Consider the following 26,897-nt stretch of genomic DNA (forward strand, 5'->3'; position numbering starts at 1 on the left):
AAAATAAATAAAATTTTGGTGGAGTGTTGTTCAAACAATAGAATAGTTTGTAAATCATATGCTAATTTATGAATGAAAATCGAGTCTTTTACAATGTGAAAACATACAAAAAGTCAAATTACAGTGTTCTTACATTACACCGCCACACCGGTTCTGTACAGGGAATCAAATAAGAAACTATGTGTGGAATAGAAACTAAACATGATATAACTACTGTGGAGAGAGGAGACCAGAAAACCATTCAAGGAGAAATGTTGTTGAAATATTTGCATAAAAACTAAAATTTAATAGCATTTTATATGAAGTTTCATAAAGTAATTATAACAACAATGTTTATATACATAGTATTTACAATCTCGATAACAAATTTTGCCATACATACACTACTTTTGAGGCTTTACAGTTTTACAGCTAATATCACATCACTACTACTAGACTGATACTAATACACTAATACACAAGACATAGATTGTACAAAAGCATTTTGCTATAAGGAAAACCGTCTAAAGTTGTATTACGACTTATGTTAACTTGTCAAATGGGTTTAACATTTTTATATCTTTAAAAAGTCATATAACATAAAACCATCCTTTATCAAATTTACCAACCAAACACAATATTGTAAAAGCAACTAATTTATCACAAGGCTAAAAGTAAATTTAATCTTTTATGCATACAAAGTAGTTAAAATATAATTTGTTGACTAAGTATTTAGTTACTAAGTTGGTGTTTTTGAAAGAAATCATTAATTCCTGTGCATTCTGTCGGCTCAATTCAAAATAGTTCATTTTTTGTCAATCTGGTAACAAATTTAACACGGAAATGCGATGTCTATTTTTATCAATAGGTATTCATTGGAATTTACACAAGGGTTACCAACTTTCCACTCCATTTTTCCTTCTCCAACAATTCCCGCTACCTCAATTCCAGTAGATCTCTACAACCTTAGCTATGCTAGCCTGCAGGCCGGCCACCAGGGCTACCAACCACGCAATGCTCAGCAGGAAGTCCTTGAAGTACCTCCAGCGCCACCGACCCATGTACACCGGGTCGTCCCAGAATGTGATGAGCTCCAGGAGGGACGGGAAGAGCAGACCCAGGGTGGAGTAGCAGATGGTTCCTACCAGACCTATGGCTGGCTCCAGGTCTGGCAGGGCTGTGGCTAGAGCCACTGGAGAAAGATAGAAGTTGTAATGTTGTAATGTAACAGATAAATCAATTGTAGCAATGAATAGATTTTAGTTTCATAGACTAGAAGAGTGTATGGCTACGGTTTAGTAATGTGGTAGAGGAAGTATGTTTAGACCTAGGGTAATAGTGTACCATCTTCCCATTCCCTATATGGTGAATTCACAAAATGAATCCTCAGCATAATCTCAAAGATAAAAAATTATCCAGGGAAGCACACTGGTAGAATTTGAAATTTTTTTGTCAATAAATCTAAACTTTTGCGCAAGTTCAACTTACCTGTGCCCAGTATAAGCAGTAGCCTCATAGTATAGTAAGAGCGAGTTTTATTCTCCTCTTTGACCAATGGTTCAACGTATTTCCACATACTCTCGCTGGGAACACAGAAGATGAGTCCGTACGAGCAGCATACATTCAGTGCCACCAGGATCTTTACCATTTCACTCATGCTGAAAATTTAAAAACATTTTGTTTAAATGACATTTGTATTTTCAATATTTTTATAAAGCACCAAGGAGCACATATAAAAAGTGATGAATTAAACAGGAAAAACAAACAATCAAATTCTGATAGAGTGGAATTGCACTGTTACGCTGGACCGTTGAAAGAAGTCTTAAAAACTTTTTATACAGTACTGGGGGATTTTTTCAAAATCTAAATAAAATATATTTTGTATCTGCTACTAAAAATTTATATTATTCATTTTGACCCTTGGTTGGAATATATCACTGGTAAAATAAAATGATTACCTTGTCCAACCACAGTTGCTAAGGTATGACGACTAGTTTCATTTCTTAGAACTATAATATTATATTTGAATTTGATACATAAATATTGACAAGCTACAAATCAAAGAAGTATAAAGTAAGAACTAAACAAACTGAAATACAGGTGGCACCTGAGAGAAGAAGAAACATAATGATTCAGTCAGTTTTATTTAGTCAGTGGCATTGAAAAACAGTGCTGGCCAGCCTCTACAGTTTTAATCAGTTTTCTCAATTTTTATTCCAGTTTAATTATTTTATCAACATGACAGGTTTTAATTATTGTGATTGTGGCAGTCTTATAAAGAATCTATCGACATACAGTACCACGTTGTATTAATACATTGATGATGTTATACAAAACGACCTGACGAAGTTCCAAGGAACGAAACTAGTCCATTCCAACAACTGTGGTTGGATAAGGTAATCTTTTTGTTTTATAAATTAAAAATTTCATCACACACAGTATTGATGCGATTTCCTTCTGAAACAAAAAATGCTATTATCTGACCGAAATTTAAACACGGTTTACAAAAGATATAAGTTACATTCAATATGCAGGATTAAACAGTGAGAAAAAGGTGAATGTAGACAACTCACAATGTATGTCCAAGGTTAAGGGTCACACTGCCCTCCGTGGCGTCTCCGTATCTGAGGTAGCCGAAGAACCCCACCATAGAGTACATGAGTACAAGCCACGTCATGGCTACATTCAGTACCCACGGGCACGACAAGAAGTGCTTGGGTTTCTTCATGGCATTTTCTATAGGAAGCACCTGAAAACCCGTTTTTAGCTGATTAGTTTCGGAAATCATAGAAATTAGAACATACCTTTGCAGAATGGTTGAAAAACTAAATCAGCTTTAAGTTAGTTTTCATCAAAGGAAGGATACTTGTTACTGCTCTGACCTTTTATTAACTACTCTTTTTTAACTCAATCAAATATCCAAGCAAACAATAAGTCAGATGTTGGAGGTTATAAAATAATTTGCAAACTTCTCTCCCTTTAAAAAAAATAAGGATTTTATCGTTAAACCTAAGCCCCCTGTTATACTTAATGAATACTTAATGCTGCAACAACCTTAAACTGAAGTCTAGTTCAACCTTCAAACCACATAAAATAAAAGATATGTAAAAAAAATCATTTATCTCACCGTTAAATAAAGGAAGAAGGAATGGTTGCACAAGTAACTTACCGTAAGAAAATTGTTCCAGGTAGTTAAATGCACACAAATAAAACTCACAATATAATTAACTTTACATACATTTCCCCCACTACTTCCGAGGGGGAATCCCCAGAACTTCTATCTTTTGAAGGAGCTCCTTGTTGGGGGAAATATCAAGTATATCAAGAACTTTGTGTGTGCTTTTAACTACCCGTAAACACAGAGAGTTAAGGTACAAAGGAAACATTCAATGGTACACTTAAGTGGTGTCTAGCACTAGTACAACACCCCTCCCAGCCATCATTTAATACAACGCTCAAAGTGAAGGAAGACCCTATCCCCTGAGTGGTAGGAATTTCCGCACAGTTCTCGCTGTTTGGGCTCTTCCTTGCTAAACACAAGTATATTTCCTGCACAACATACTAGAGCTGACAACATACGGTCATTCCATAAGTTTCCTCTGTACGTACTGTACCTTACTTTCTATGTGGAACTCTTTTCTCTTTCTCATTTAAGTTTGTCTTGTATCCATTCCTTCTTCTTTTTTATATTCTTTAGCCAAGTGCTTTTTTCTAAAAAGAAGTGTATCTCATTGCTAGTTACGCGTGAATATTTTCGCTAATTACTTACCGTTCCAATCCCCTCGATAGAGAAGCACATCGTGGCGTAGAACAGTGGCAATTGCTTCCACGAACTGAAGAACGGCCTGGAGCTGAGTGGTGGAAGGTCCGTGAAGACATCATAGAGGACGAAACCACAGCCGAAGATGAGGCAGAGGAGGGCGAAGAATGAGAACGGCACTAGATACTTGAGGTGACGAATACTACCGATGGGAATGATCACCACCATCACCATGAGAATGTACAGCCTAATGTTGAGATCCACTTGCATGGCACTATCTACTACCTGAGGAACAATGTTAAATGGTCACTATATAATTATAATATAAGAGTACTAGCTGTAACCCGCGGGCTTTGCCCCGTTTAACTTCTTAATTTTCAAGATTATCTCGTTTGCATGGCTCAATCACGTCCTTGTTGAAGTGTGTTCGCTACGCTCACTCACCTTTAGGTTGGAGCTCGTTCGCTACGCTAACTCGCCTCCAGGTTGAAGTTCGTTCGCTACGCTCACTCACATTTTGGTTGCAAATTAGCTGTTGTCATAAATTTAAAAGAAATAATAGTGCTGCACCCTGTTGGTAATCATTGTAACTTCAATGCTATTAAACATCATAGAACAGAACCAACTTGTTTAGTTGAAACAGCTGTTAAGATTCAATAATTCCATTTCTCATAAGGTTAACATGGGAAACTCCAGAGCCACTGGGGCGGAGCCCGAAAGGATTTTTGAAATAAGAATATGCCTATATGTTAATCGGGAATGTGAGCTATCATCATGCCAAATTTCAGCCCAATCCGACCAGTATTTTTCGCGTTCACTTGTCACAAACATACATCCATACATCCATACATCCATCCATACATCCATACATCCAAACTTTCTCATTTATAATATTAGTAGGATTAAATAGATTATATTCATAATTGTCAATGTATCCTTGATAACAAGCAGCATGATCTGTGATTTTCCACAATACATATGTGGTTTGTATCTTATTTTTATTTGTGTTATAATTCCTTGACATTCATCTTTTTAATTTTTTATGGAACAGTCTAAACACTGGTTGCAATCTAACGTCCAACGTTTCTTAGATCAATAATTAATAATCTAAAGAAAATTGTATCACTGGTTCATAATTGAACAATTTAGTTTTAATTTTTTTTTATGTTGTTTTCAATATTTTAAAATATGCATGTAAGTAATACATGTATGTAAAAATTAGTCTGTTATCTATTCATTAATTAAAACCCATGGATATCTCGACAACCTCTTGGGTCCACAAACTGTTGAGTTAGTGAGGTTTTACTGCACACTTAATTGGTCTCTAGAGGAAATAGTTGCTGGTGTCTAGTGCTAAGTCTCGCACCGCACCCATCGCCCTCATGTATCACAACACTCATGGCGGAGGAAGACCCTGTGCCCTGTACGGAATTCCTGCACAGTGATCGTTTCTCTGGATCTTACTTGCTCGTCACAAGTATATATTTCTGGTACAACATACTAAAGCTAAAATGGGACGGGCGACGGATATCACATAAGTAATTAGGTTTTTTTCTGAACCTTAGTTCTTTCTGGCGAAGCATAACAGTTGCACATTGATATTCATTGATCAAGGGTACTGACCTGTTTGAATGAAGCAGCAATGAATACTATGTAGACAGTTGTGCCAAGGTAGTAGGACAAAATAAGAGACACATTTACCACCTCCCTAGAAAAAATATTATGTCAATGTGATGAACCTATAAAATATGGCTAGTACTGAAAACATGCAATGAAATTCTTTATTTAAACGTACTTCATTACCTGGCCACTCCTGCATACCGCCTAAACATGACAGGACCTGTGGAAAAGGCAGCTTCTGTAGTTTCTGCGAACCCTAGACTGGGTCGCTTAATCCTCTTTGATAATACTTGAGAACACATCACCTGCAACCAGTACATGTATTGATTACTACCATATACATACATATTTATAGGGTGTCCTACAATGAGGTTTAATCTTTTGATTTAATATTACTTCCCCATTTATGCACTGAAAGCGCTGACAATTCATACAGCTTATAAAATAGGTACCTATAGAAAATATTTTGTGAAAATTTCAGCTTACCTACTAAGATTTGTAAAAAAAAATGGTGGTATATTTTTTCAATTTTCCTTTTCTATTTTACGCTCTGTAATTTTATCACGTTAAAGGAACAGTTTTTAGCAATAGGCCTTTAAATTAGATATGTATATTTTTATTTGTTTTTGTAGCATGCTCGGTATTTTATATATATTAGTGAAGCGGGTTTTTCGGACAGCCGGCGGGTGTCGCAATGTGTAAACTCATTATGTTTTATGTTAATGTTAATACAAATAAATCCCATGACAATTAAAAGTGAGTATCAAATAATGAGATCATAACATAAATAGTTTTACCTACGACAGGTTTTTTAAGTAGCCGTTTCAGTTCAGTTCAATGAAGTTTCAGAGCATTGTTTACATACATAATAGCATAGATTTACTTAACAACATGGGTAACGTACCAATGAATGAGGTTCAAGGATTGAGAGAGAAGAAGTAAAATTGTAATGCTTCGAACTCCAGCAAATCAGCTGTTTACCAATATTGTTAACGATTGGTGCAATTAGTAATTAATTAGTACAATGAGTCGCTGCATCAATGTCAGTGGCAATGAGATGTTATAAACGAAAAAGTTATGAGTAGTGATTATTAGTAATTAAAAACCAAACACTGTCGTATGTTAGTAGTGTACGCAACTCGCGTAAATAGTGTTTACGACACTCGTAGAAGTTGTTAAGGCACTTGCCAAGGCTCGTGTATCTTAAATTTTCTACTCGTGTCGTTAGTACTATTTCTACACGATCGTTGCGTAAACTATTATTTGTTTAGTATTTTTACCTTCAAATGAGTACAAAATTGTACCTTAACATGACAACTGCCATTCCATATAATAGGATGATTGACATATTCTTTTTTAACCAGTGCCATAGGGTAGATTCATATCAGGATCCAAAGTTACCTGCAAGTACGTTAGTAATGGACTAGGCCAAACAAAAAAATTACCGGTATTAATAATGTTTTTCATACAAAACGGTCATTCACTGGAGGCTGGTCATTCACTGGTGCAATGACCCTATAATCTTTTGGTTTGATATCTAAGTCCAGACTAACAACAATAACGAAGATCGTTAAATATGGACATTGAAGGGGGTATAAATCCTCAACTTATCTAGTTCATAGTAGGATATCAGACATTTAAACTAGCTTATCTTCAAATTACCAAATACTGTTTTTTTATAAATGTTTGCTTTTTATTGACTGACATATTTGTCCTGACTTAAGCAAAGGGTATAGTTCATATTATAGCAGTATGTACTAAACAATAGTTATTTGTGCAACTAGTGAGAAAAGTGAACAATTGACTCACACGAGAGAAATCCTTACTCACGAGCCGTAGGCGAGTGAGGAATGGTTTCTCGAGTGAGGCAATTGTACTTTGAACTCGAGTTGCACATTATACTTTTCCTACAGTTACCATAAAACAAATAAATTTGTGTAGAAACATAACCTATTTTTACATAGAAGTGAACTTTAAATATAACATTTAATGTGAAGTGACAAATACAACAGTACAACAGCTGACCAGCTGATTTACAGCCAGTGCTGCCAACGTATTTCGCGCGCATACGACGTTGCCTGCATGTTACGCGTTCACTATTTCGAACCTTCACGTTGCAAATCTGGAGTGAGACAAAGTAATTAGAGTGAGACAATGTTAACATTGTCTCACTGATGAGCGAATTGGCCACTTTGCTTTCTCAAATCAGTGAGAGAACATGTACATTGTTAGGTAACTGTAGGAAATAGTTATTTGTGCAACTAGTAAGCAAAGTGAGCAATTGACTCACACGGCTCGTGAGGAATGGTTTCTCGAGTGAGGCGATTGCACTTTGCACTAGAGTTGCACATTATATTTTTCCTACAGTTACCATAAAACAAATAAATTGGTGAAGAAACGTAACATATTTTTACACAGAAGTGAACTTTTAATATGACATTTAATGCTGTGACAAATACAACAGTACAACAGCTGACCAGCTGATTTACAGCCAGTGCTACCAACGTATTTCGCGCGCATACGACCTTGTCTGCATGTTACGCGCTCACTATTTCGTGCTTTCATGTTGCAAATCTGGAGTGTGACAAAGTAATTATAGTGACAATGTTAACATTGTCTCACTGATGAGCGAATTGGCCACTTTGCTTTCTCAATTTAGTGAGAGAACATGTACGTTGTTAGGTAACTGTAGGAAAAATTATTATTTTGCCCCAATTCCTCTACAGAGTCTGTAAATCTAAGCATAGCTATAAAAAATCAAATACAGCAAAGTTGTGAAACGAAAACAAAATTTAAAATCTATTTATGGTCAATGAGAGATGCATCAAGACTATTTTCCTTGTGTCAAATTTAAAGCTATAATATTATCTTTATGTATAATGAATATTATTCAACAGATTTTTCTAAATCCACACAATCATATCTCAATGATTTCTGTTATCTCAAGACTAGCTTTTCAAGAGGTAAGTAAATAGTAACAAGTTACTTGATTTACCATAAATATAAGGATGCTATACAGTTCTTTAATTTTAGATTACATATTATATTTAAGGTGAAGTTGTTGATGCGTAATAGTTTGAATATTTCAAAATGTATTTATTGGTATCTTAAAATTTGTACATAAAGGTCAAATTTAGAGCATACATTAAGTATGTGTCCTTGTTGAAGATTCCAGCCTTTCTTAAAACATGGTTGAAGAAAAAATGATTAAAATAAATGTATAGCAAAGTAAATAGTAAATAACCAAGGCGTTATATTCCAATTGACTAGATATAAACAAATAACATAGGTCTGAACAAAAAAAAAATGACAAAATGCAAGGATAGCGAGGTCATAGCCCCGGCACTGGTTAGACCCTAGTTATCGTGGTTAGACCCAGCTAGACCTACTATCAAAACCTACAGAGGACTTAACATTTGATTGATCGCGCATATTAATTGTCTCATTTATTTTGGAGTATATTTTAAAATTGCTTTACTATTTGGTTATGGGTTTGTTTGTTTGAGTTTTTGCCGAAGCAAGCCACCTCGAAGCATCGGTCCACCCAGAATTAAACTAATTAGAAATGAGTAAGTTTAAAACTGTAGGATCATGATATTTTTAATCTCCAAGAATTATCATTTACTGTTTACTTTATAAGGAAATTCTTGGAATTTTCAAACTGTATGTTAGAATATGTTTGTATATTATATAGATATATGTAATATAGAGTGTATGTCTGTATGTGTGTACTGTATATGTATAGTTTAGTATAGCCTAGGTATGACATGTACTGTGTGTATATTCGTATGTGTGGATATGTAAGCGTAGTAATAGCTTAAAAAATTCCTTAAGTACTAAAAAATAGTAATGGAAGTAAATTTTGAATTTTATTTTAGCTTTAGGTGAGTTTGAGCTTTTATGTTTGCTATTTTATGTGAGTGCAAAATTGTGCAGTGTTGTTTGTAATTATAGTGGAAGTGGACTTTGCCACCCAGACAGACGGTCATATGACCATTGTCTTTTGTGTCTAAAAATACAATTTGTAACTTTTTAAAACATGTTGTAAAATAAAGCACTGTTATCTATAAATAAATAAATAAGGTCTTTATTTGCAAGCATTCATCAGAGTACAAAGTCTGTTTTCATGACAACTTTTGTCAAATTAAGTAAATAAAACTATCTATCTATTTGGTTATGGTATACGTAATAAAGGGTACACAAATGGTCTACAAATGGATTGTTTTCAGTTAAACATTTTAAAGTTTGGCTCAACAAAAATAAAATAGTTAACCATAAAACCAAGAACAAGCCTCAAAATCTTCACCAAATCTGAGGATAGATCTAAGTGATTATTTTCAAAGCAGTTTTAAGTAAACTAACCAGTATATGCACACAGTGTGTACACAGTATTCCTATGAGGATTGCTCCGATGAGTCCGACCCATAGTCCCGCGTCCCTGAAGGCCATTGGCATGGAGAGGATACCGGAGCCGAGACTCCCTTTGATCATGTGGAAAAGCGCCCCCATGGTTCTGAAAAAATTAATTTATTTGGCATCAGTAGTGGAGAACTGCCGGTTTTACCCCACTTTAGACATGTTTTTCCCATGTTATTCTTATGGGGATTATTTTTGGCCACCAAATCTAATATCCTGATCTTTGCCTGCAAATCCTTATATAATTGTCAAACCTTATTTTTACTTATTCTCTATATATATATTCGGTATTAAGCTAAAAAAAAGCTAATTATTTCATTTATTGACTCATACATGTGTATATGTATAGTAGTGTAAAAACGCTATTCACTGGAGGTGCATGAGGAGCAACCCCCAATTGTACCATAGCACCCTATCATGTGTACAGTTTATTGTGTATCTGTTTTGGTTTAAATATATATATATACACACTATTCAATGAACCAGGAGCACGTGCACCCCTCCAACTGTCCCATAGTATAGTAGTGTAAAAACGCTATTCACTGCAGCAGGATGAGGAGCAACCCCCAATTGTACCATAGCACCCCACCATGTGTACACAATATTTTACTCGATTGTTTTGGATTTAATGCACAATTGCTAGTACATCTACCATTCCCCTTTCCAGTTGATATATTATATTTCTATTTCAAAATCATGTATGTGCGAACTCGGCTCATGGCGTGGGTGTGCTCCCGGTCACGGGCATGCTCCTGCTTCTTGCCTCTAGTGGTGATGTTGTGAAAACGTCACTCACTTGGGCTTGCTCTTTGCTTTTTTTTTGTCTCTAGTGATCTAGTCTTGGATCTGTTGAAGTAATTTTTAAAAATTTTAAATTTCTAGCTGAAAATTTAGAAAATTTCCAAAATTTTGAAATTTTCGAAAAGTCTATAAATAGAAGTGACATTCGGGTGATATTTCATTCTGGACCATGAGGCCCACCTGTCAACACTGCTCCGTGTCGCTCTCTACCAAAAGTAACCTGATTCGCCACTACAAGGTAATTCATCAAATGAAGGTATGTAAAGTTTGTAATTTAATCTGTGATAGTAACATTGCTCTAAAATCACATATATTACAAAGTCACAAGAGTTGTAGTTTTTGTAAGAAAAATATTGTTGGACATTTTAGAAGACATGTCAATTCTTGTATCAAATGTCCATACACAATGATTAAATTTGTTGGTGAATCGATTAGAGCTGACCTTGAAAATACTCTGAAGTCTTGTCCTCTTCCGATAAAATGGACGTTAGTTAGGAGAATCAAATTTATAAAATATTCAATGGATCAAAATGGAAAATTAGTTAATGAGAAAGATTGTATTGCGGATTTTAGAAGCCTTACTATCTTAACTATTGAGAAGAGAGATTTAAAGCCTCAAATTGAAAATGCACTTTTAAAGATTGATGCTTCCATACACAAATATCAAGCCCAAGGCAGTGGATGGATATATGACCATACTAAATATTGGCAGTTGCATGTTTACAAGTATAAGCCCCTAACTCCAAAGTCATATATTCCCACGCCAAAAAGTATTCAATCAAAACATGCAGTTCTAAATATAAAAAATTCAGACAATAAATGTTTTCTTTGGTCGATTTTAGCAGCTTTATACCCAAGGAACTTTAATGAACATGCTGAAAGGGTCTCAAACTATACACCCTATGAAAATCAGTTGAATATGACAAACATAAAGTATCCTGTGAAAATATCTGATATAGATCAATTTGAAACACAGAATAATATAAGTGTTAATGTATTTGGAGTTGAAGACCAGAAATGTATATATCCATTAAGAACGACTAAACTAAATAGTAATACTCATGTAGATTTATTATTATTACAAGAAGGTCGTAAATCACATTATTGTTTAATTCGTGATTTTGATAGGTTAATGTTCCACTCTACAAAACATGTCCATAAGCAGCATTTTTGCAAGTTGTGTTTGCAACATTTTTACACTAATGATATATTAGAACGTCACACAACATATTGTAAAAACTTTGATGCTCAACGAGTGGAAATGTCTAAACAAGATACATTACAATTTAAAAATTATAAATATCAACTTAAAGCCCCATATGTAATTTATGCAGATTTTGAATGCTTTATAAACTCTAACAACCATACTCCATCTGGATTTGCATTCGTTGTAGTAAATGATTCTACAATTATTTCTGAAGAGTTATATAGTGGTGCAAATGTTATGGATGTGTTTTTCAAAAGATTATTTGAGACTTATGATTATATTAAAAGTCAAATGGCAATATATATTCCCCTTGTAATGACTCCAGAGCAAGAGGCATCTTTCCAAAACTCAACACACTGTCACATTTGTGAAAAGCCCCTATATTTTGATAGGGTGAGAGATCATTGCCATTCCTCTGGCCAATACCGTGGAGCTGCCCACAATGATTGTAATTTAAATTATAAAGTAACAAAGAAAATACCAGTATTCTTCCATAACTTGAAAAATTATGATGGACATTTAATAATGCAACACTTGGGAAAGTTTAATGATCGTAAATTAAATTGCATAGCTAAAGATATGGAAAAATATATATCATTCTCTGTTGATGATTTAGTATTTTTAGATTCATACAACTTTCTGTCCCTTCCATTATATAAATTGGCTTCCAATTTGAACACATTTAGATTCATACAAAATCCACTACTACAACGTAAAGGTGTATATCCCTATGAATATATGACGGGACCAGATAAGTTCGCAGAGTCTCTACCCCCAATTGAAACATTTTACAGTTCTATAACTAAAGAACATATCTCTCCCAATGAATATGAACATGCTAAAAATGTATGGACCTATTTTAATATAAATAATTTACAAGAATATCATGATTTATATCTTAAAACAGATGTATTGCTACTGGCTGATGTGTTTGAGACATTTAGAGACCTGTGTTTAAAAGATTACAAACTTGACCCTGTACATATGTATTCACTTCCTGGACTTACATGGGAGGCCTGTCTTAGAATGACAGGAATAAAATTACAATTATTCAAAGATATTGACATGCATTTGTTCATAGAAAGTGCGATTCGAGGAGGAGTCAGTATGATTTCTACACGTTACGCTAAAGCAAATAATAGATATATGGGTGAACACTATGATCCCAATCAAGAGAGTGTGTATTTAATATATTTAGATTGTAACTCGCTATACTCCACAGCTATGTGCGAGCCACTGCCTGTGGATGAATTCCGTTGGACTAATGAGATGGACTACAAATATAATCAAAATGATGAGTTTGGATACATTTTAGAAGTTGATTTAAAATATGATAAAAGCTTACATGATTTACATAATGACTATCCATTAGCACCAGAGAAAATGAATGGCAAATTAATACCAAATTTAAATGACAAAACTAAATATATTTTACATTATAAAGCATTACAAAAATATGAGGAATTGGGTTTGATTGTTACAAAATACCACAGAATTTTAAAATTTAGACAATCTAAATGGCTTGCACCCTATATTAATTTTAATATTGAAAAACGAAAAAGTGCTAAAACTGATTTCGAAAAAGACTTTTACAAATTGTTAAATAATAGTCTCTTTGGTCGAACAATTATGAATCAACGCAAGTTTCGTGACATTTATCTCAAGGATGAGTCACTATTAACAAAATATGTCACTAATCCAAGGTTTGATTGTAGCAAAAAGTTTGATAACAATTTACATGCTATACATTTAAATAAATTAGTTGTAAAGTTTAATAAACCAATATATTTGGGAATGACCATTTTAGATATTAGTAAAGTAATAATGTATGATTTTCACTATAATTATATGTCAAAATTTAAGAACAAAAGATTTCTTATGACAGATACAGATTCATTAATGTATGCTATAGTTACAGAGGATTTTTACAAGGAAATAGAATGTGACTTACAACATTTTGATACCTCTGGATATAGTAAAGACCATTTCTTATACTCTGATAAAAATAAAAAAGTCACTGGAAAGTTTAAAGACGAATTAGATGGTCATATTATGTATGAATATTGTGGTTTAAGACCAAAGTTATATTCTTATATTCCTCTAAAATGGTTATATGAAGAAGACAAGCAAGCTTTAGAGGTGAAGAAAGCTAAAGGAGCTGATGGTGCCACAGTTAAACATCTCCTAAGACATCAACATTATTTGAACTGTCTTGCAACTGGGCAAGATTACTATGAGAATGTGACGAGAATTAAATCTACAAACCATCATCTTCAAACCTTAACCATGCACAAGAAAGTACTATCGTTTGACGACGACAAGAGGTTTATTCTAGAAGATGGCATCAACACTCTTGCATTTGGTCATTATAAAATTGATGTTCAAAATGTGTAGATATATAATAAATACAAATGTTAAAAAACTCCAGTCTTTTATTTATTTACCCTTACCATCCTCTTGATAGAATTGGTCAAACATAAATCTATATTTGCCATTATTCTTTGGCCTTTCTTTGTCTATTACAAGAAAGCCGTATTTAGTTTTATCCCAACATTGATGACAGAGATTTTTAAATTGGTCAAATGAAAAGTCATTACCAACATGATTGTGATATACATGTTTTAAATTTAAATCATCTTGTTTGAATAATATTAGGAAATTTACATTATCACGTAAATGTTTGTGTACTTTGCTGTAAGATTGACACAAGTAAAAACAGTTAATATTTTTATGTCGACCCATTGAGAAAAATTGTGTAATATTTGGACTATTTATGTCATCAAATACAACAACTGACTGTGATTTTACATCATTTGGTGTGATTTCACAGTCAGTAAACGTGTGTAATTTCACTTCATCACACAAACTAAATATTTCAATTATTTTTTTATATTTTTCTTGTTCCAAAGATTTAGATATTAAATATAAGTTTGTAAATTTTAATCCTTCCTTTCTTACAATTAAGTTATAAATTACAACCGTCTTCCCACTTCCACTTGGACCGCAAATAACACATCGAATATTGGTAGGAAATAGACCCAACTTCTTTGGTATATACTCCTTAGTATGTGATATTTTAAATTTTTGTTTTTGTTGAATAAAAGACATTTTTTATATAATAAAAATGGTAAAAAATGTTAATAAGAAAACATGTAAAAAGGGCAAAGGTTTATTCCTAAAGCCTTACAGGGGTCGAGGGTTATTGAATACTCTTATAAATAACCTTCCATTCCCACTTCACATACCATCATATCGGTACTGTGGACCTGGAACGAATATACGTGAAAATATAGCCAAAAATGTACCTCCAAAAAATAAACTAGACTCTTATTGCAAAGAGCATGACATATTCTACATGAATAATCCCGATACCGCTGCTCGGAACAAAGCAGACATGAGATTAGCAGACTTAGCTTGGACTAGAGTTACAGCCAATGATGCAAGTCTCGCTGAAAAAGCTGCTGCTTATGCCGTGACAAATTTGATGAAGGCAAAAGCAAAGATGGGAATGGGATTAAAATTTAATAAAAAAGATGGACAACTACCAGCTGTTAGAGGCCGCAAAAGACGTGCCTCACTTCAGAGGGGTGTACCTAAAAAACGAGCTAAAAAATCTAACACCAAGAGTAAAAGAGTGCGGAATAGTTAATTTAGATAGTTCATCTGGCACACATTGGACAGCTTATCGTAAAAATAAAGATATTGTAATTTATTTTGACCCATTTGGAATCCAACCTCCAAAAGAAGTAATTAAATATTTTGAGGGATATAAAATCTACTATACAACCGATCAAATACAAGATTTAAATAGTTCTATTTGTGGAATTTTATGTTTATCATTCATAAAAAATATTTCTTTATAAAAATGGATTCATTTACTATAACATTTTCGGGTACAGAGCCAGAGCTAAAGTCAGTATTCTTTCCTCCCATAGAATTAAATGATGATTATGTAATTGGATTGGTAGATTTTCAAAGTTATAATTCAATATTTAATGTTAAAAAACCACTAAATACTTTAACATATTACAAAGTAGAGAAAATGACATTACCAAAAGGAGAGATCTCAGTTGATGATTTAAACCGGTTATTAAATGGAAAACTTAAAGTTATAATAGATAAAAATGGAGAAGCATTAATTAATACTAAATCCAAACTTTTATTCAAAGGGCTTATTCCAAAATTAAATCAACTTAAAGGAAAAAAATTAACCATTAGTGAAGGTGATGATGTTTTCTATTATGACCACAATGCTCCAGTTACAATAGAAATTTCTGAAGGAACATATGAGGTGGTTGAGCTTGCAAAGGAAATTCAAAAGCAAGTCCCAGACTTTTTCCTTACAGCTAATAATAAAACTATGAAAGCTACACTACTTTCTAGCCATGTGTTTGATTTTACAAAACCATGTTTAGGGTCTGTTTTATTGGGATTTAAAGGTGTTTCTACTCCTGGTGTTCAGTTTGAATCTACAAATAAAATAAACATTAATAATGTAAATGTGATTAGAGTAAAATGTAATATTGCAAACGGGTCCTATTTAAATGGCAACAAATCACACACCATACATAGCTTTTATCCAGAAGCTCCTCCTGGCTACAAAATTATTGAAGTTCCAAGAAATATTATATATTTTCCTGTAAATAAGAGAAGTTTAGATGTTGTCAGTATTACATTTGCCGATCAGCATGACAAGGCAATTGACTTTAACGGAGAAGAAACTACAATTACTTGTCATATAAAAAAGATATGAGAATTTATAAGAATTTATCTATAAGTGTACAAAATGCTAGGTTCCTAAAGTCAATAGGACTAAAGTTAAAATTTTCTATTAATAAAAATGGAAGATTTTCTAGACGTTACAGGGAAATCCCAATTCGACGATAGTGTGGTTAAAATTACAAATCACTCATATGTTCCCCACAACACTTTGGCAATAAATAATTCTGATGAAATTCGAATATGTATTAATAATCAAGATTTGCTAACTCTACCATGTAGGAGTTATCTGTATATTAAGGGAGAAATTAAAAATCATGATAAAGGTCATTTTATAAATAATGCATTTGCGTTCTTATTTGATGAAATTAGATACGAAGTTGCAGGTAAAGAAATAGACATTGTAAGAAACCCAGGAATTTCTAGTCTTATGAAAATATTGAGCTCTTACAATAAAACTACTAAATTGTCAAATGTAGCATTTGATTCTGACACGAATTTAAAAGAGTTCCATAAAGGTGGCAAGTTTAGTACTTGTTTGCCATTAGAGCTGTTAATGGGTGTATTTGAGGATTTTAATAAGGTATTAGTAAATGTCAAACAAGAATTGGTGTTGAAAAGATCCAAAAATGATTTGAATTGTATATTAACAACCGCTAGTGTTCCAGCCAGTGGCACTGCTGATACGATTCCTAAAATTACACTTAACTCAATTCAATGGGTAATGCCACACGTGATACCATCAGATGGAGAGAAGTTACAATTACAAAAGATGTTATTGCAAAATAAAAATTTGCAAATTGCATTTAGAAGTTTAGAGCTGCATGAACTTCCATCATATCCCAATACTACAAGACATACATGGTCAGTAAAGACGTCTTCAAGTTTGGAGAAGCCTAGGTATATTATATTTGGTTTCCAAACAGCTAGGGATAATAGTGCACGAAAAAGAACTGATGAATTTGATCACTGTAAATTAAAAAATCTCAAAGTATTTCTAAACTCTGAATATTATCCTTATAGTGATTTAAATCTCGACTTTGAAAATGGAGATGTCTCTAAAGCTTATGAGATGTTTATGAGGTTTAGAGAGACTTACTACAATACTATCCCAGATCCTATGATTAGTAGGGCTGAGTTTATGAAGAAATATCCACTAATTGTAATAGACTGTTCTAGACAGAACGAAACAGTGAAGGAAGGAATTGTTGATATTAAATTAGAGATTGAAACTGCAGAAAATGTGCCAGCAAATACATCTGCATATTGTTTGATAATACATGATAAAGTGTTTGAGTACAATCCTTTGTCAAATGAGATAAATAAAATGTAAATAAAAGATGAAAAACATTCAACAAGAATTGGTTGACTCTGCAAATCAAATACGAGAGAAATATAGAGCTTTAAAACGTGGCAAGTTTCTAGAGGCTGAAGAGAGGTTCCAAACATTCCAACCTTTACTAGAGCCATTACAAGAATTAAAAAAAATCACATCAGAGAGGCCTCGAATGGAGATACTCCCAATGACTCCATCTAGAATATCAATGATACCAAGATTACAACCATTACAACCATTACAACCATCCACCCCACAGAAATTAGATTTTGGTCTTTTAGCATCAGACTATTTAGGAAATTACCTCAGTAAAAGTAGTATGACAGACACTACATATGGTATTAGACGAGAAGCAAATAAATTTTTTATTGGAAATAAGGAAGTTGATATTGCCAATGATGATGTTACAGTTGCAAATAAAACCTACAAGGGGACAAAAGGTTTATGGGAATTGTTAACGTTAAAAGAACCTGAGAACTATACTCAGGCTGATTTGCAAAATTATAAAGAGATTTTGGAAGCTACAAATGGGCATTTAAAGAGTTACAAAGATGGTGCAACAATTTCAAGTAATAGACATACTAAATATCTTAATATAATTAAACCTCTATTTAAATCTGTTGGTGAAGGTTTGAGACAAGTGACTGGTAATAAAATAGACTATATTTATTGGGATGATCCTAATGAGCTTGTAGATAGGTTAAGACTTCTTTGGCTAAGTCGCCAAGCTGGTAACTCAGGAGTGGATAATGAAATAGATTCCATTATTGAGGAATTGAGAGAAAGTGGAATTATTTATTAAATAAAAATATGTTTATAGATAAATTTTATCGTTTATATAATCCATATAATAAGCCTGCAGAACCCAGGGCTAGTAGTGAACCTACTTTAAATTTACAAGATGATAGTTGGAATTGTTTAAACCGTAAAATTGGTAATGTTAAAGATGGAGAGTTTGTAGATGATGTATCAACTTTGGGACAGACATTAACTAGAAAAGGTGATGTCTTTTTACAAGGTAAAACTAAATATGAGTTTTTAGAATCTAAGAATAAAAATTGGAATGCTAAAAAACAGAAAATTACTAATGTGAAAAAGGGCGAAAGTTTAGATGATGTGCCCACTTTACAACAGACTTTAATACGAACAGATGGTGGTACATTTGTACAAGACAATAATAATTATGAATTTTTAGAATCAGAGAATGGTGTTTGGAATGCTAAGAAACGGAAAATTACTAATGTAGAAAAGGGTGAGAGTTTAGATGATGTGCCCACTTTACAACAGACTTTAATACGAAAAGAAGATGGTAAATTTATACAAGATGATAATAATTATGAATTTTTAGAATCAGAGAATGGTGTTTGGAATGCTAAGAAACAGAAACTTAGCAATTTGATGGAAGGTACAGATAGTAAAGATGCTGTGAATGTTTCACAAGTTCCAAAAATGGAAGCAGGCTATTGGAGTTTTTATAATAAAAGGTTAGTACGTGTTAAACCTGCCATTGATGAAACTGACTGTGTTATAAAAGAACAGACTATAACTTTTGATAAAAAAGAAAAATGTTGGGATGCCAAAAAACAATTTATAAGGAATCTACCAGAGGGAGAACATTCGGATGATATTTGTCTAATGTCACAAGCTATGCATTACGATGGATCAAAATTTGTATATGGAGAAAAAATTTTTAATTTGATGGAATATAATCCTGATTTATTAGTTGCTGACCCCACATCTTTGAGTGGATTTAAGTATATAGATAATAGACCATATATACCAGAAAACTATGTATTTAAAAGAATGGAAGATAATCTATTGATTGGGGCTAATGGTGATGTATTTAGAGTTACAGGAAAGGATGATGTTATAAAAAATGAATGAAATTGCATACGAACTTCATAAGCCTGCAAGAAAGAATTTCATTAGAAGGTCTTTTAAAGTATTGGGTATAAACGAAACCATACAAATAGATTTAATTGATATGCAAAACTATGCTAGAGAGAATTCTGGCAATAAATATATTTTAACTTTAATAGATACATTTTCTAAAAAAGCTTATGCTGCTCCACTAAAGAATAAGACAGGGTTAGTGGTTACAGAAGCCATTAAAACCATTCTACCAAAGGGGGTTAAAAACATTCAATCCGACAATGGAAAAGAATTTTTTAATCAATATTTTAGCAAACTAATGAAACAATTAAATATTAATCACTATCACACTTTTTCTACAACTAAGGCTGCAATTGTGGAGAGGTTTCAGAGAACTTTAAAGAATTGGTTGTATAGGGAATTTAGTGCTCAGGGAAGTTATAAATGGTTGGATTTACTTCCAAAGTTAATTCGAAAATATAATAATAAAGTGCATAGATCTATAGGAATGAAGCCTAACCAAGTAAATATTAAGAACAGTAAATATGTGCATGAGAGGTTGCATGAAAGGACTTCTAAAGTAGTGCAAGTTAAAAAACCAAGATATAAGGTAGGTGATAGTGTGAGGATTTCCAAGTATAAACATGTTTTTAGTAAAGGTTATACTCCAAATTGGACAGGGGAACTATTTACAATAGCAGAAGTTAAGAATACAAAGCCTGTGACTTATATCTTGAAAGATGAAAATGGTAATATAATCAGGGGAGGATTCTATACAGAGGAGTTGTTAAAGACCAAGTATAAAGACATGTATTTAGTAGAAAAGGTAATTAGGAGAAAGGGTGATTTATTGTATGTCAAATGGCTTGGGTTCCCAAGTAGCCAGAACTCATGGATTTCCACTAAGGATGTCCAAGGGAGCACACCCACGCCATGAGCCGAGTTCGCACATACATGATTTTGAAATAGAAATATAATATATCAACTGGAAAGGGGAATGGTAGATGTACTAGCAATTGTGCATTAAATCCAAAACAATCGAGTAAAATATTGTGTACACATGGTGGGGTGCTATGGTACAATTGGGGGTTGCTCCTCATCCTGCTGCAGTGAATAGCGTTTTTACACTACTATACTATGGGACAGTTGGAGGGGTGCACGTGCTCCTGGTTCATTGAATAGTGTGTATATATATATATTTAAACCAAAACAGATACACAATAAACTGTACACATGATAGGGTGCTATGGTACAATTGGGGGTTGCTCCTCATGCACCTCCAGTGAATAGCGTTTTTACACTACTATACATATACACATGTATGAGTCAATAAATGAAATAATTAGCTTTTTTTTAGCTTAATACCGAATATATATATAGAGAATAAGTAAAAATAAGGTTTGACAATTATATAAGGATTTGCAGGCAAAGATCAGGATATTAGATTTGGTGGCCAAAAATAATCCCCATAAGAATAACATGGGAAAAACATGTCTAAAGTGGGGTAAAACCGGCAGTTCTCCACTACTGGCATCAATATAATAAAGTAAAAACCCCCGCCGCAGCAAACCTGCAGACTAAGCAAAATTCCATTTTGCCTGATTGGATTTACACTAAAATGCGTCCTTAAAAATGTCACGTTTATCCCCTATTTAAATAGAATTAGTTTAACGAGTACTTAGGTTTGCTGCAACAGGGAGGGTAAAAAAGTGTGTTTTTTTGTTAATAGTGTGGTATGGAATAAATGCATTTTTCAAATTTGTTCGAAATATGTTTATTAACAAGCGAACTACAACAGTTTACTTATTCTCCATAAGAATAACAGGGGAATTTTCTCCGTAGCCATTAGGTGCATAAAACGCTTCAATATACAAAATTGTTTGTTTTTTTTTAACTCTACAAAATGGTTTGGAAAGAAGTTGCTAAATTTTATGTTTTAGGGTCAAAAATGGGAAAACCCTATTTTTACCCCATAAACCCCCGTTCCCATAGTCCGATCATGCTGGTTCGCGAACTCGTTAGAATAAATGTAGGTTTACACGTTTATATCAAATTTCATCTAAATCGGATCATTTTTGCTTGAGTATTGTATGAATTTGAACGGAAGGTGTTTTTGGCCTCTGGGGACCTCAAAACGAAAAAGTAAATCGGTCCCGGGTCCAGGTCTTACCATGAGTACTACGGTAATAGATTATTCCCTTTATGGGAAATTCGCTTAAACGGCTTTACTGCATGTCTCGTTTGATCTTAAATTTACTGTAGTTTTTTTATGTTCAATAGTATGCATTCGTTATTCCAACTTGGATTACTTGAAATATTAAAAACAAATTAAGGTTGCTGAGAACAACTCGTGTCCTGCGTCTGTATGATAATCGACAATTCTTAATAATTATGAAAAAGTGTATGGTATAGTATTAAAAATAAATGAAACGGAAAGTATAATCAATTTTGAATACCTATTCGAATACCGACTTCTTATGAAAGTCATAATACAGTTTTTGTTAAGAGCAATTATTCCAAAAGAACCGAAATACTTTTGTTAGTAAACATGCATTGCATTACCTGTTTTTAATTTCGTTATGTTTTATTCAAACTGTTGTTAATCTATTATAATGTGTGTTGTTGCAGTTTTTTGTATTGGGTGATTTCCTTTCCAAAAAATGCCTATCATTAACCTAAAATAAAACTAACATTAATACAACTAATTTAAATTTTAAAGTCAGATGTATGAAAACTATTATAAAGACTAGAACAAGACATGTACAGTACCATTTTAGTACCATTTTATTAAATTAATAGAGACTATAAAGAAGTCAATTAAAAAAATATTCGTAAACATCCAAACGGGAGAAACGAAAACGTTGTACAATCATTGACTATATATGTATGTATTTGATTTAGTTTCTATAGTCAATATTTAAATGTTTACTTGCAGGACAGAATAAACCCGAAGTTGAATTTAGAGATTGTATGTTTGATTACATATTTAATATGATTTATGATGCCTTAGAGATACAAAAGAAGAGATCATATCAAAATATTTTAATTTTTATTACTGAGAGCTAGGTACGAACCCGAGACCGTTGACAAAGTCTCTGTGTTGGAAAGGTTCGTAGTCGTGAGGTCCAATTTCCACACATCCTGCCAACTTTGCTCTGCAAAAGAAAATAATCAGTTTAAATGTTCCAGGAACCCTGTAAATTCAAGGGTATAAACGCTGTAAAAAGTGTTTTAATATGTATCCGCCCAGTGGCAACAAGTAGTTCATGGTAAAATGAAAATTACAGGGTATCAACCTAATCTGTTCCAATAGCTAACGTTTTTATTTTATGTCTCTAACCAAAGTTGGCGGCCATATTTGAAAAATGGCGGGAAATTTAGAAAACTTTACATACCTTTACATACATACCTAAAAGCAACATAAAACAATAAATGGGGCCCCCTTAAGAAGTTTACTGTCAGACATAAAAAAAGTCTTTAGGCTGGACACCCTGTAATTAAAATATACTATTTAAGATTCGTAAGTTAGTAGGTTACCTGTTGGTAATTTCCTAAATTCAAAATTTTTACAAATGATATTGAAACAAAGCAAAGCAAAGTATGATGTAATTTGTACAGTAACAGTTTTCTTTTTAAAACATAATTTTGTTTTCGCCACGCTCAAGGCGAAAAGAAGAGGAAGTAACAGAGTATGCAGAGGTAAGTAGCTTCTGTATTCTTTTAACACCAGAAAGTCGTTTACAGAAAAAGACCGGTAAATATAGGCTCTCTGTACTTGAAATTTTAATTTTGAAAGTTGCGTTTAAAAAACACCCAGAATAAAGTAATTTAAATCCAAATCCGTTGACTTTTTAAAATAAACATTAGTTCATTAGAAAAACTAGTTTTGGTACAATTTTGTCATTTTCCTTAGTCATCCGTAAACAAAAATAAAAAACATAATGTAAACAAATTATCACAAATACAGGAATAAATAAATAAATAAAAATACCTGTATTTATTGGAAATGGTTAATGAATAGATGGACACTTACTTGGACGAAGTGGTGAATAAATTTAGGCCGTTGTTCACAGAATTCTTGGAATCATTTGGAGTCTTACTCATATTTCGAACTTATGCTCTGAAACAAGTTTAGAAAACTGTTTAAATGCTTTAAAAAACAGAAAAGCTACATTTCAAGAAAAGTTGCAGTTTAAATTTGCAGTTGGTTCCGAAATCATTACTCGACCTTCACCTTTATAGTTAGAAAAGGTACTTACTTCTCTTTGAAAATACATGTGCTAACTGATACAAACTATTGACTGGGTTTCAGCCTATTGTCACTACAATGAATGGCTTCAATAACTTTTAAAGAATGATTGACATTTGGTGTTTTGAAGATTACCTTCGTGGAATATTCCCAAAGAGGCACGTGTTCAGTACTTGAAACTATGACCTGTACAATTAACTAAGATGGATAAGTTCAGGAATATTTTAACAATGATTCAGTACAGAAGTACTGTAGTTTATAATAATTGGTCATATTTGGATGAATACTGTATAGTGTAAAACCAGCATAAAACGACGGGTTCAATTGTTATATGAAACACTGTGGTCTTGATCTAATAAGTAATCCATAACTGTTGCCACGTTGGTCTCACCGCGGCCTTGTGTTAAATGCTACGGACACACAGGCGTTTTTCACACTGTAAAATAGGCCTTGGTATGTCCTTTTACAAATTATATTTTACGTATGCTGTTACACCTGTTTAATCTAAGTAAAACAGGGGTTCAAGTGATTTAAATTAAAACTGTGCATTCATACTATTAGAATGACAATTTTGAAAGCCCGTGGGTATAATGACTACGGCAAAAAAACGTATTTTCCTTTTATATGAAAAAGCTGTCAACTTCAGTGCTGATACAAAAACCCAATGGAGTAGTGGCACTGAGAAGGTAATTAAAAGATTATCCAGGGTCTGTAACCTGAATACTAAATACTCTCTACTTACTCAACGATGTGGTGGTAAAATATTTAGCTTCTCATTTCGGCACTTAAATAATTAATACAATAATACTACGTATTATCAAATACAAATAATAATAGGCCTACGTTACTTATTTGTAAAAATTTCAAAATCGTTAAACACTGTTTATTGAAGAATTCCAATGGCAAATTCCGTATATTGAATAAATTATTAGTCTGCTTAAACAATGGAGTGAAAATAATTTATATTCCTCAAATTGTCTAGAGGATCGTGAATATTGTGTAGCTAAAAAACACAACATTGAACAAATAGAGTAAAAATATTCATATTATTTTTAATTAATATATGTGTCGACTAGACGTTCACGTTAGTATTCTCAATATAAAAAAAAACAGGTCTGCACAGTACTTTTCGTCATTTGGAGAATGTAGTTATTAGATACTTACCAGACTTTTAAAATTTGTTAAGTTTAAATTTTTATTCTGTCTACATCTATAACAACTTTTGTCGGTGACACAAAACAAAGACACCCAACACTGAACTGCCTTTACAGGTAAAGTTAATCACCACTTGGGTAGGCATGGGGATTATGAGATTGCCTTATCTCTAGATTTATCGAATGAATTGCTCTTAAACTTGTTTATGGTTTGTGGCAAATCTATGACGTTGTGATACTTGACTTTGTCTGGGGACGTCAAAAGTGGCTGCTGGGGCGCAAACACGTGCGACCCTCGACGCAGCAAACCTGCATGGTCAACATTTCAAATTCTATGAATCATTGAGTCGTTGGACTCATCGGCGTTGTGAGTTAGAGTATTTTGGGCAACACATTACCCGTGGGCCAAGAAATATTGAGTAAAATATGACGAGAAGGAAGTATTTCTAGCCATTATTTGTCATAAAACGCAATCCTGCGGTTGCGGTTATCAAAATGAATTAGAATATAATCAGTTTAAACTGTTTTTAACCTTCGTAAAATGTGTTTACCTTCTCCCCCTATACAACCTAAAAGAGTGGTGTTTGAAAGTGATGTTTTTGTGTGTGTGGATCTGTACAGAGCTACAGGCTACATCACTGTGGTTCGATTTTGATGAAATTTGGTATGTGAAACGTGGCTGTTTTTGTGGTTTTCAAACTTGGAATTTTAATGACGATTTTCCCTTAAAGCCCACAAAAACACGGAAAATAGAATTTTCTCAAAAACTGCTCGAACCATTTTAATTATAATTTAGTTTGCTTGGTCCTTTTGTCTCAAATCAAAATGGTACAGTGCTGTAATGTCTCAATTTGGTGAGAGAGTTTTTTTTTGTTTTCTGGTGATCTATAGAATAACTGATTTTACCAAATTTCTCATATAGGGAATAAGCTATTACCGTAGTACTCGTGGTAAGACCTGGACCTGGGACCGATTTACTTTTTCGTTTTGAGGTCCCTGGAAGCCAAAAACACCATCCGCTCAAACTCATATATATATGTATTTATATCGTATCTCGTTTTTGTATTTATATATATGAAATAATGAAATGAAATAATGAGTTTATTCCTACAAAACAAATAAATACAAAATAATACATTCACTTGGAACTACGTTGCCACATTATCCAGTAATCGTGGCAAACGTAAAACAAAAAATTAAACAATTATATTTACAATTTAGTGAGTCCAGTCTCTTCACTTAAAAAATACAATTTGCCGCTCTCTGTGGCGTCTTAAGTATAGCAATATATGTGTCCGTTAGCACGATAACTCAAGCAAAATCATCAGATTTTGATGAAATTTTGTACAAACGTGTAAACCTACGTTTATTCGAACGAGTTCACGAACCGGCATGATTGGACTATAGGAACAGGGGCTTATGGGGTAAAAATTGGGTTTTCCCATTTTTTACCCAAAAACATAATATTTTGGAATTTCTTTCACAACCATTTTGCAGAGCTTAAAAAAAGAAATAATTTAGTATATTGAAGCATTGCTGTATGCCTAATGATTAGGGAGAAAATTCAAAAAAATATAAATTTAAAATTCCCATGCTATTCTTATGGAGAAAATTGTAAACTGTTGTCTAGTTTGCTTGTTTATGAGCATATTTTGATCGAATTTGGAAAATACATTAATTTCATACTAAACTATTAACATTTTACAAAAAACCGTCTTACCCTCCCTGTTGCAGCAAAACTAGGTACTCGACAGATGCTAAATAGGAAATAAATGTGATATTTT

The 26,897-nt window shown here is 33.1% G+C and overlaps 1 protein-coding gene across 1 annotated transcript; it reads right to left on the reverse strand.

Moving 5' to 3' along the window:
- Window positions 1–265: 265 nt before the first annotated feature.
- On the reverse strand, window positions 266–25,216 carry LOC128990009 (proton-coupled amino acid transporter-like protein pathetic). Its single transcript, XM_054412217.1, has 10 exons — window positions 25,124–25,216; window positions 23,744–23,830; window positions 22,785–22,865; window positions 9,722–9,872; window positions 5,543–5,664; window positions 5,363–5,447; window positions 3,749–4,024; window positions 2,553–2,728; window positions 1,468–1,637; window positions 266–1,171 (listed from the first exon to the last, which is right to left on the reverse strand). The coding sequence occupies exons 2-10, from the start codon at window positions 23,812–23,814 to the stop codon at window positions 921–923; spliced, it is 1,383 nt and encodes a 460-aa protein (XP_054268192.1). The 5' UTR covers window positions 23,815–23,830; window positions 25,124–25,216; the 3' UTR covers window positions 266–920.
- Between the last annotated feature and the right edge of the window lie 1,681 nt (window positions 25,217–26,897).

Source organism: Macrosteles quadrilineatus, unplaced genomic scaffold, assembly GCF_028750875.1.
Source record: "Macrosteles quadrilineatus isolate MER2022 unplaced genomic scaffold, UCM_ALF_1.0 Scaffold_3__2_contigs__length_128488019, whole genome shotgun sequence".
Taxonomy (NCBI): Eukaryota; Metazoa; Arthropoda; class Insecta; order Hemiptera; family Cicadellidae; genus Macrosteles; species Macrosteles quadrilineatus.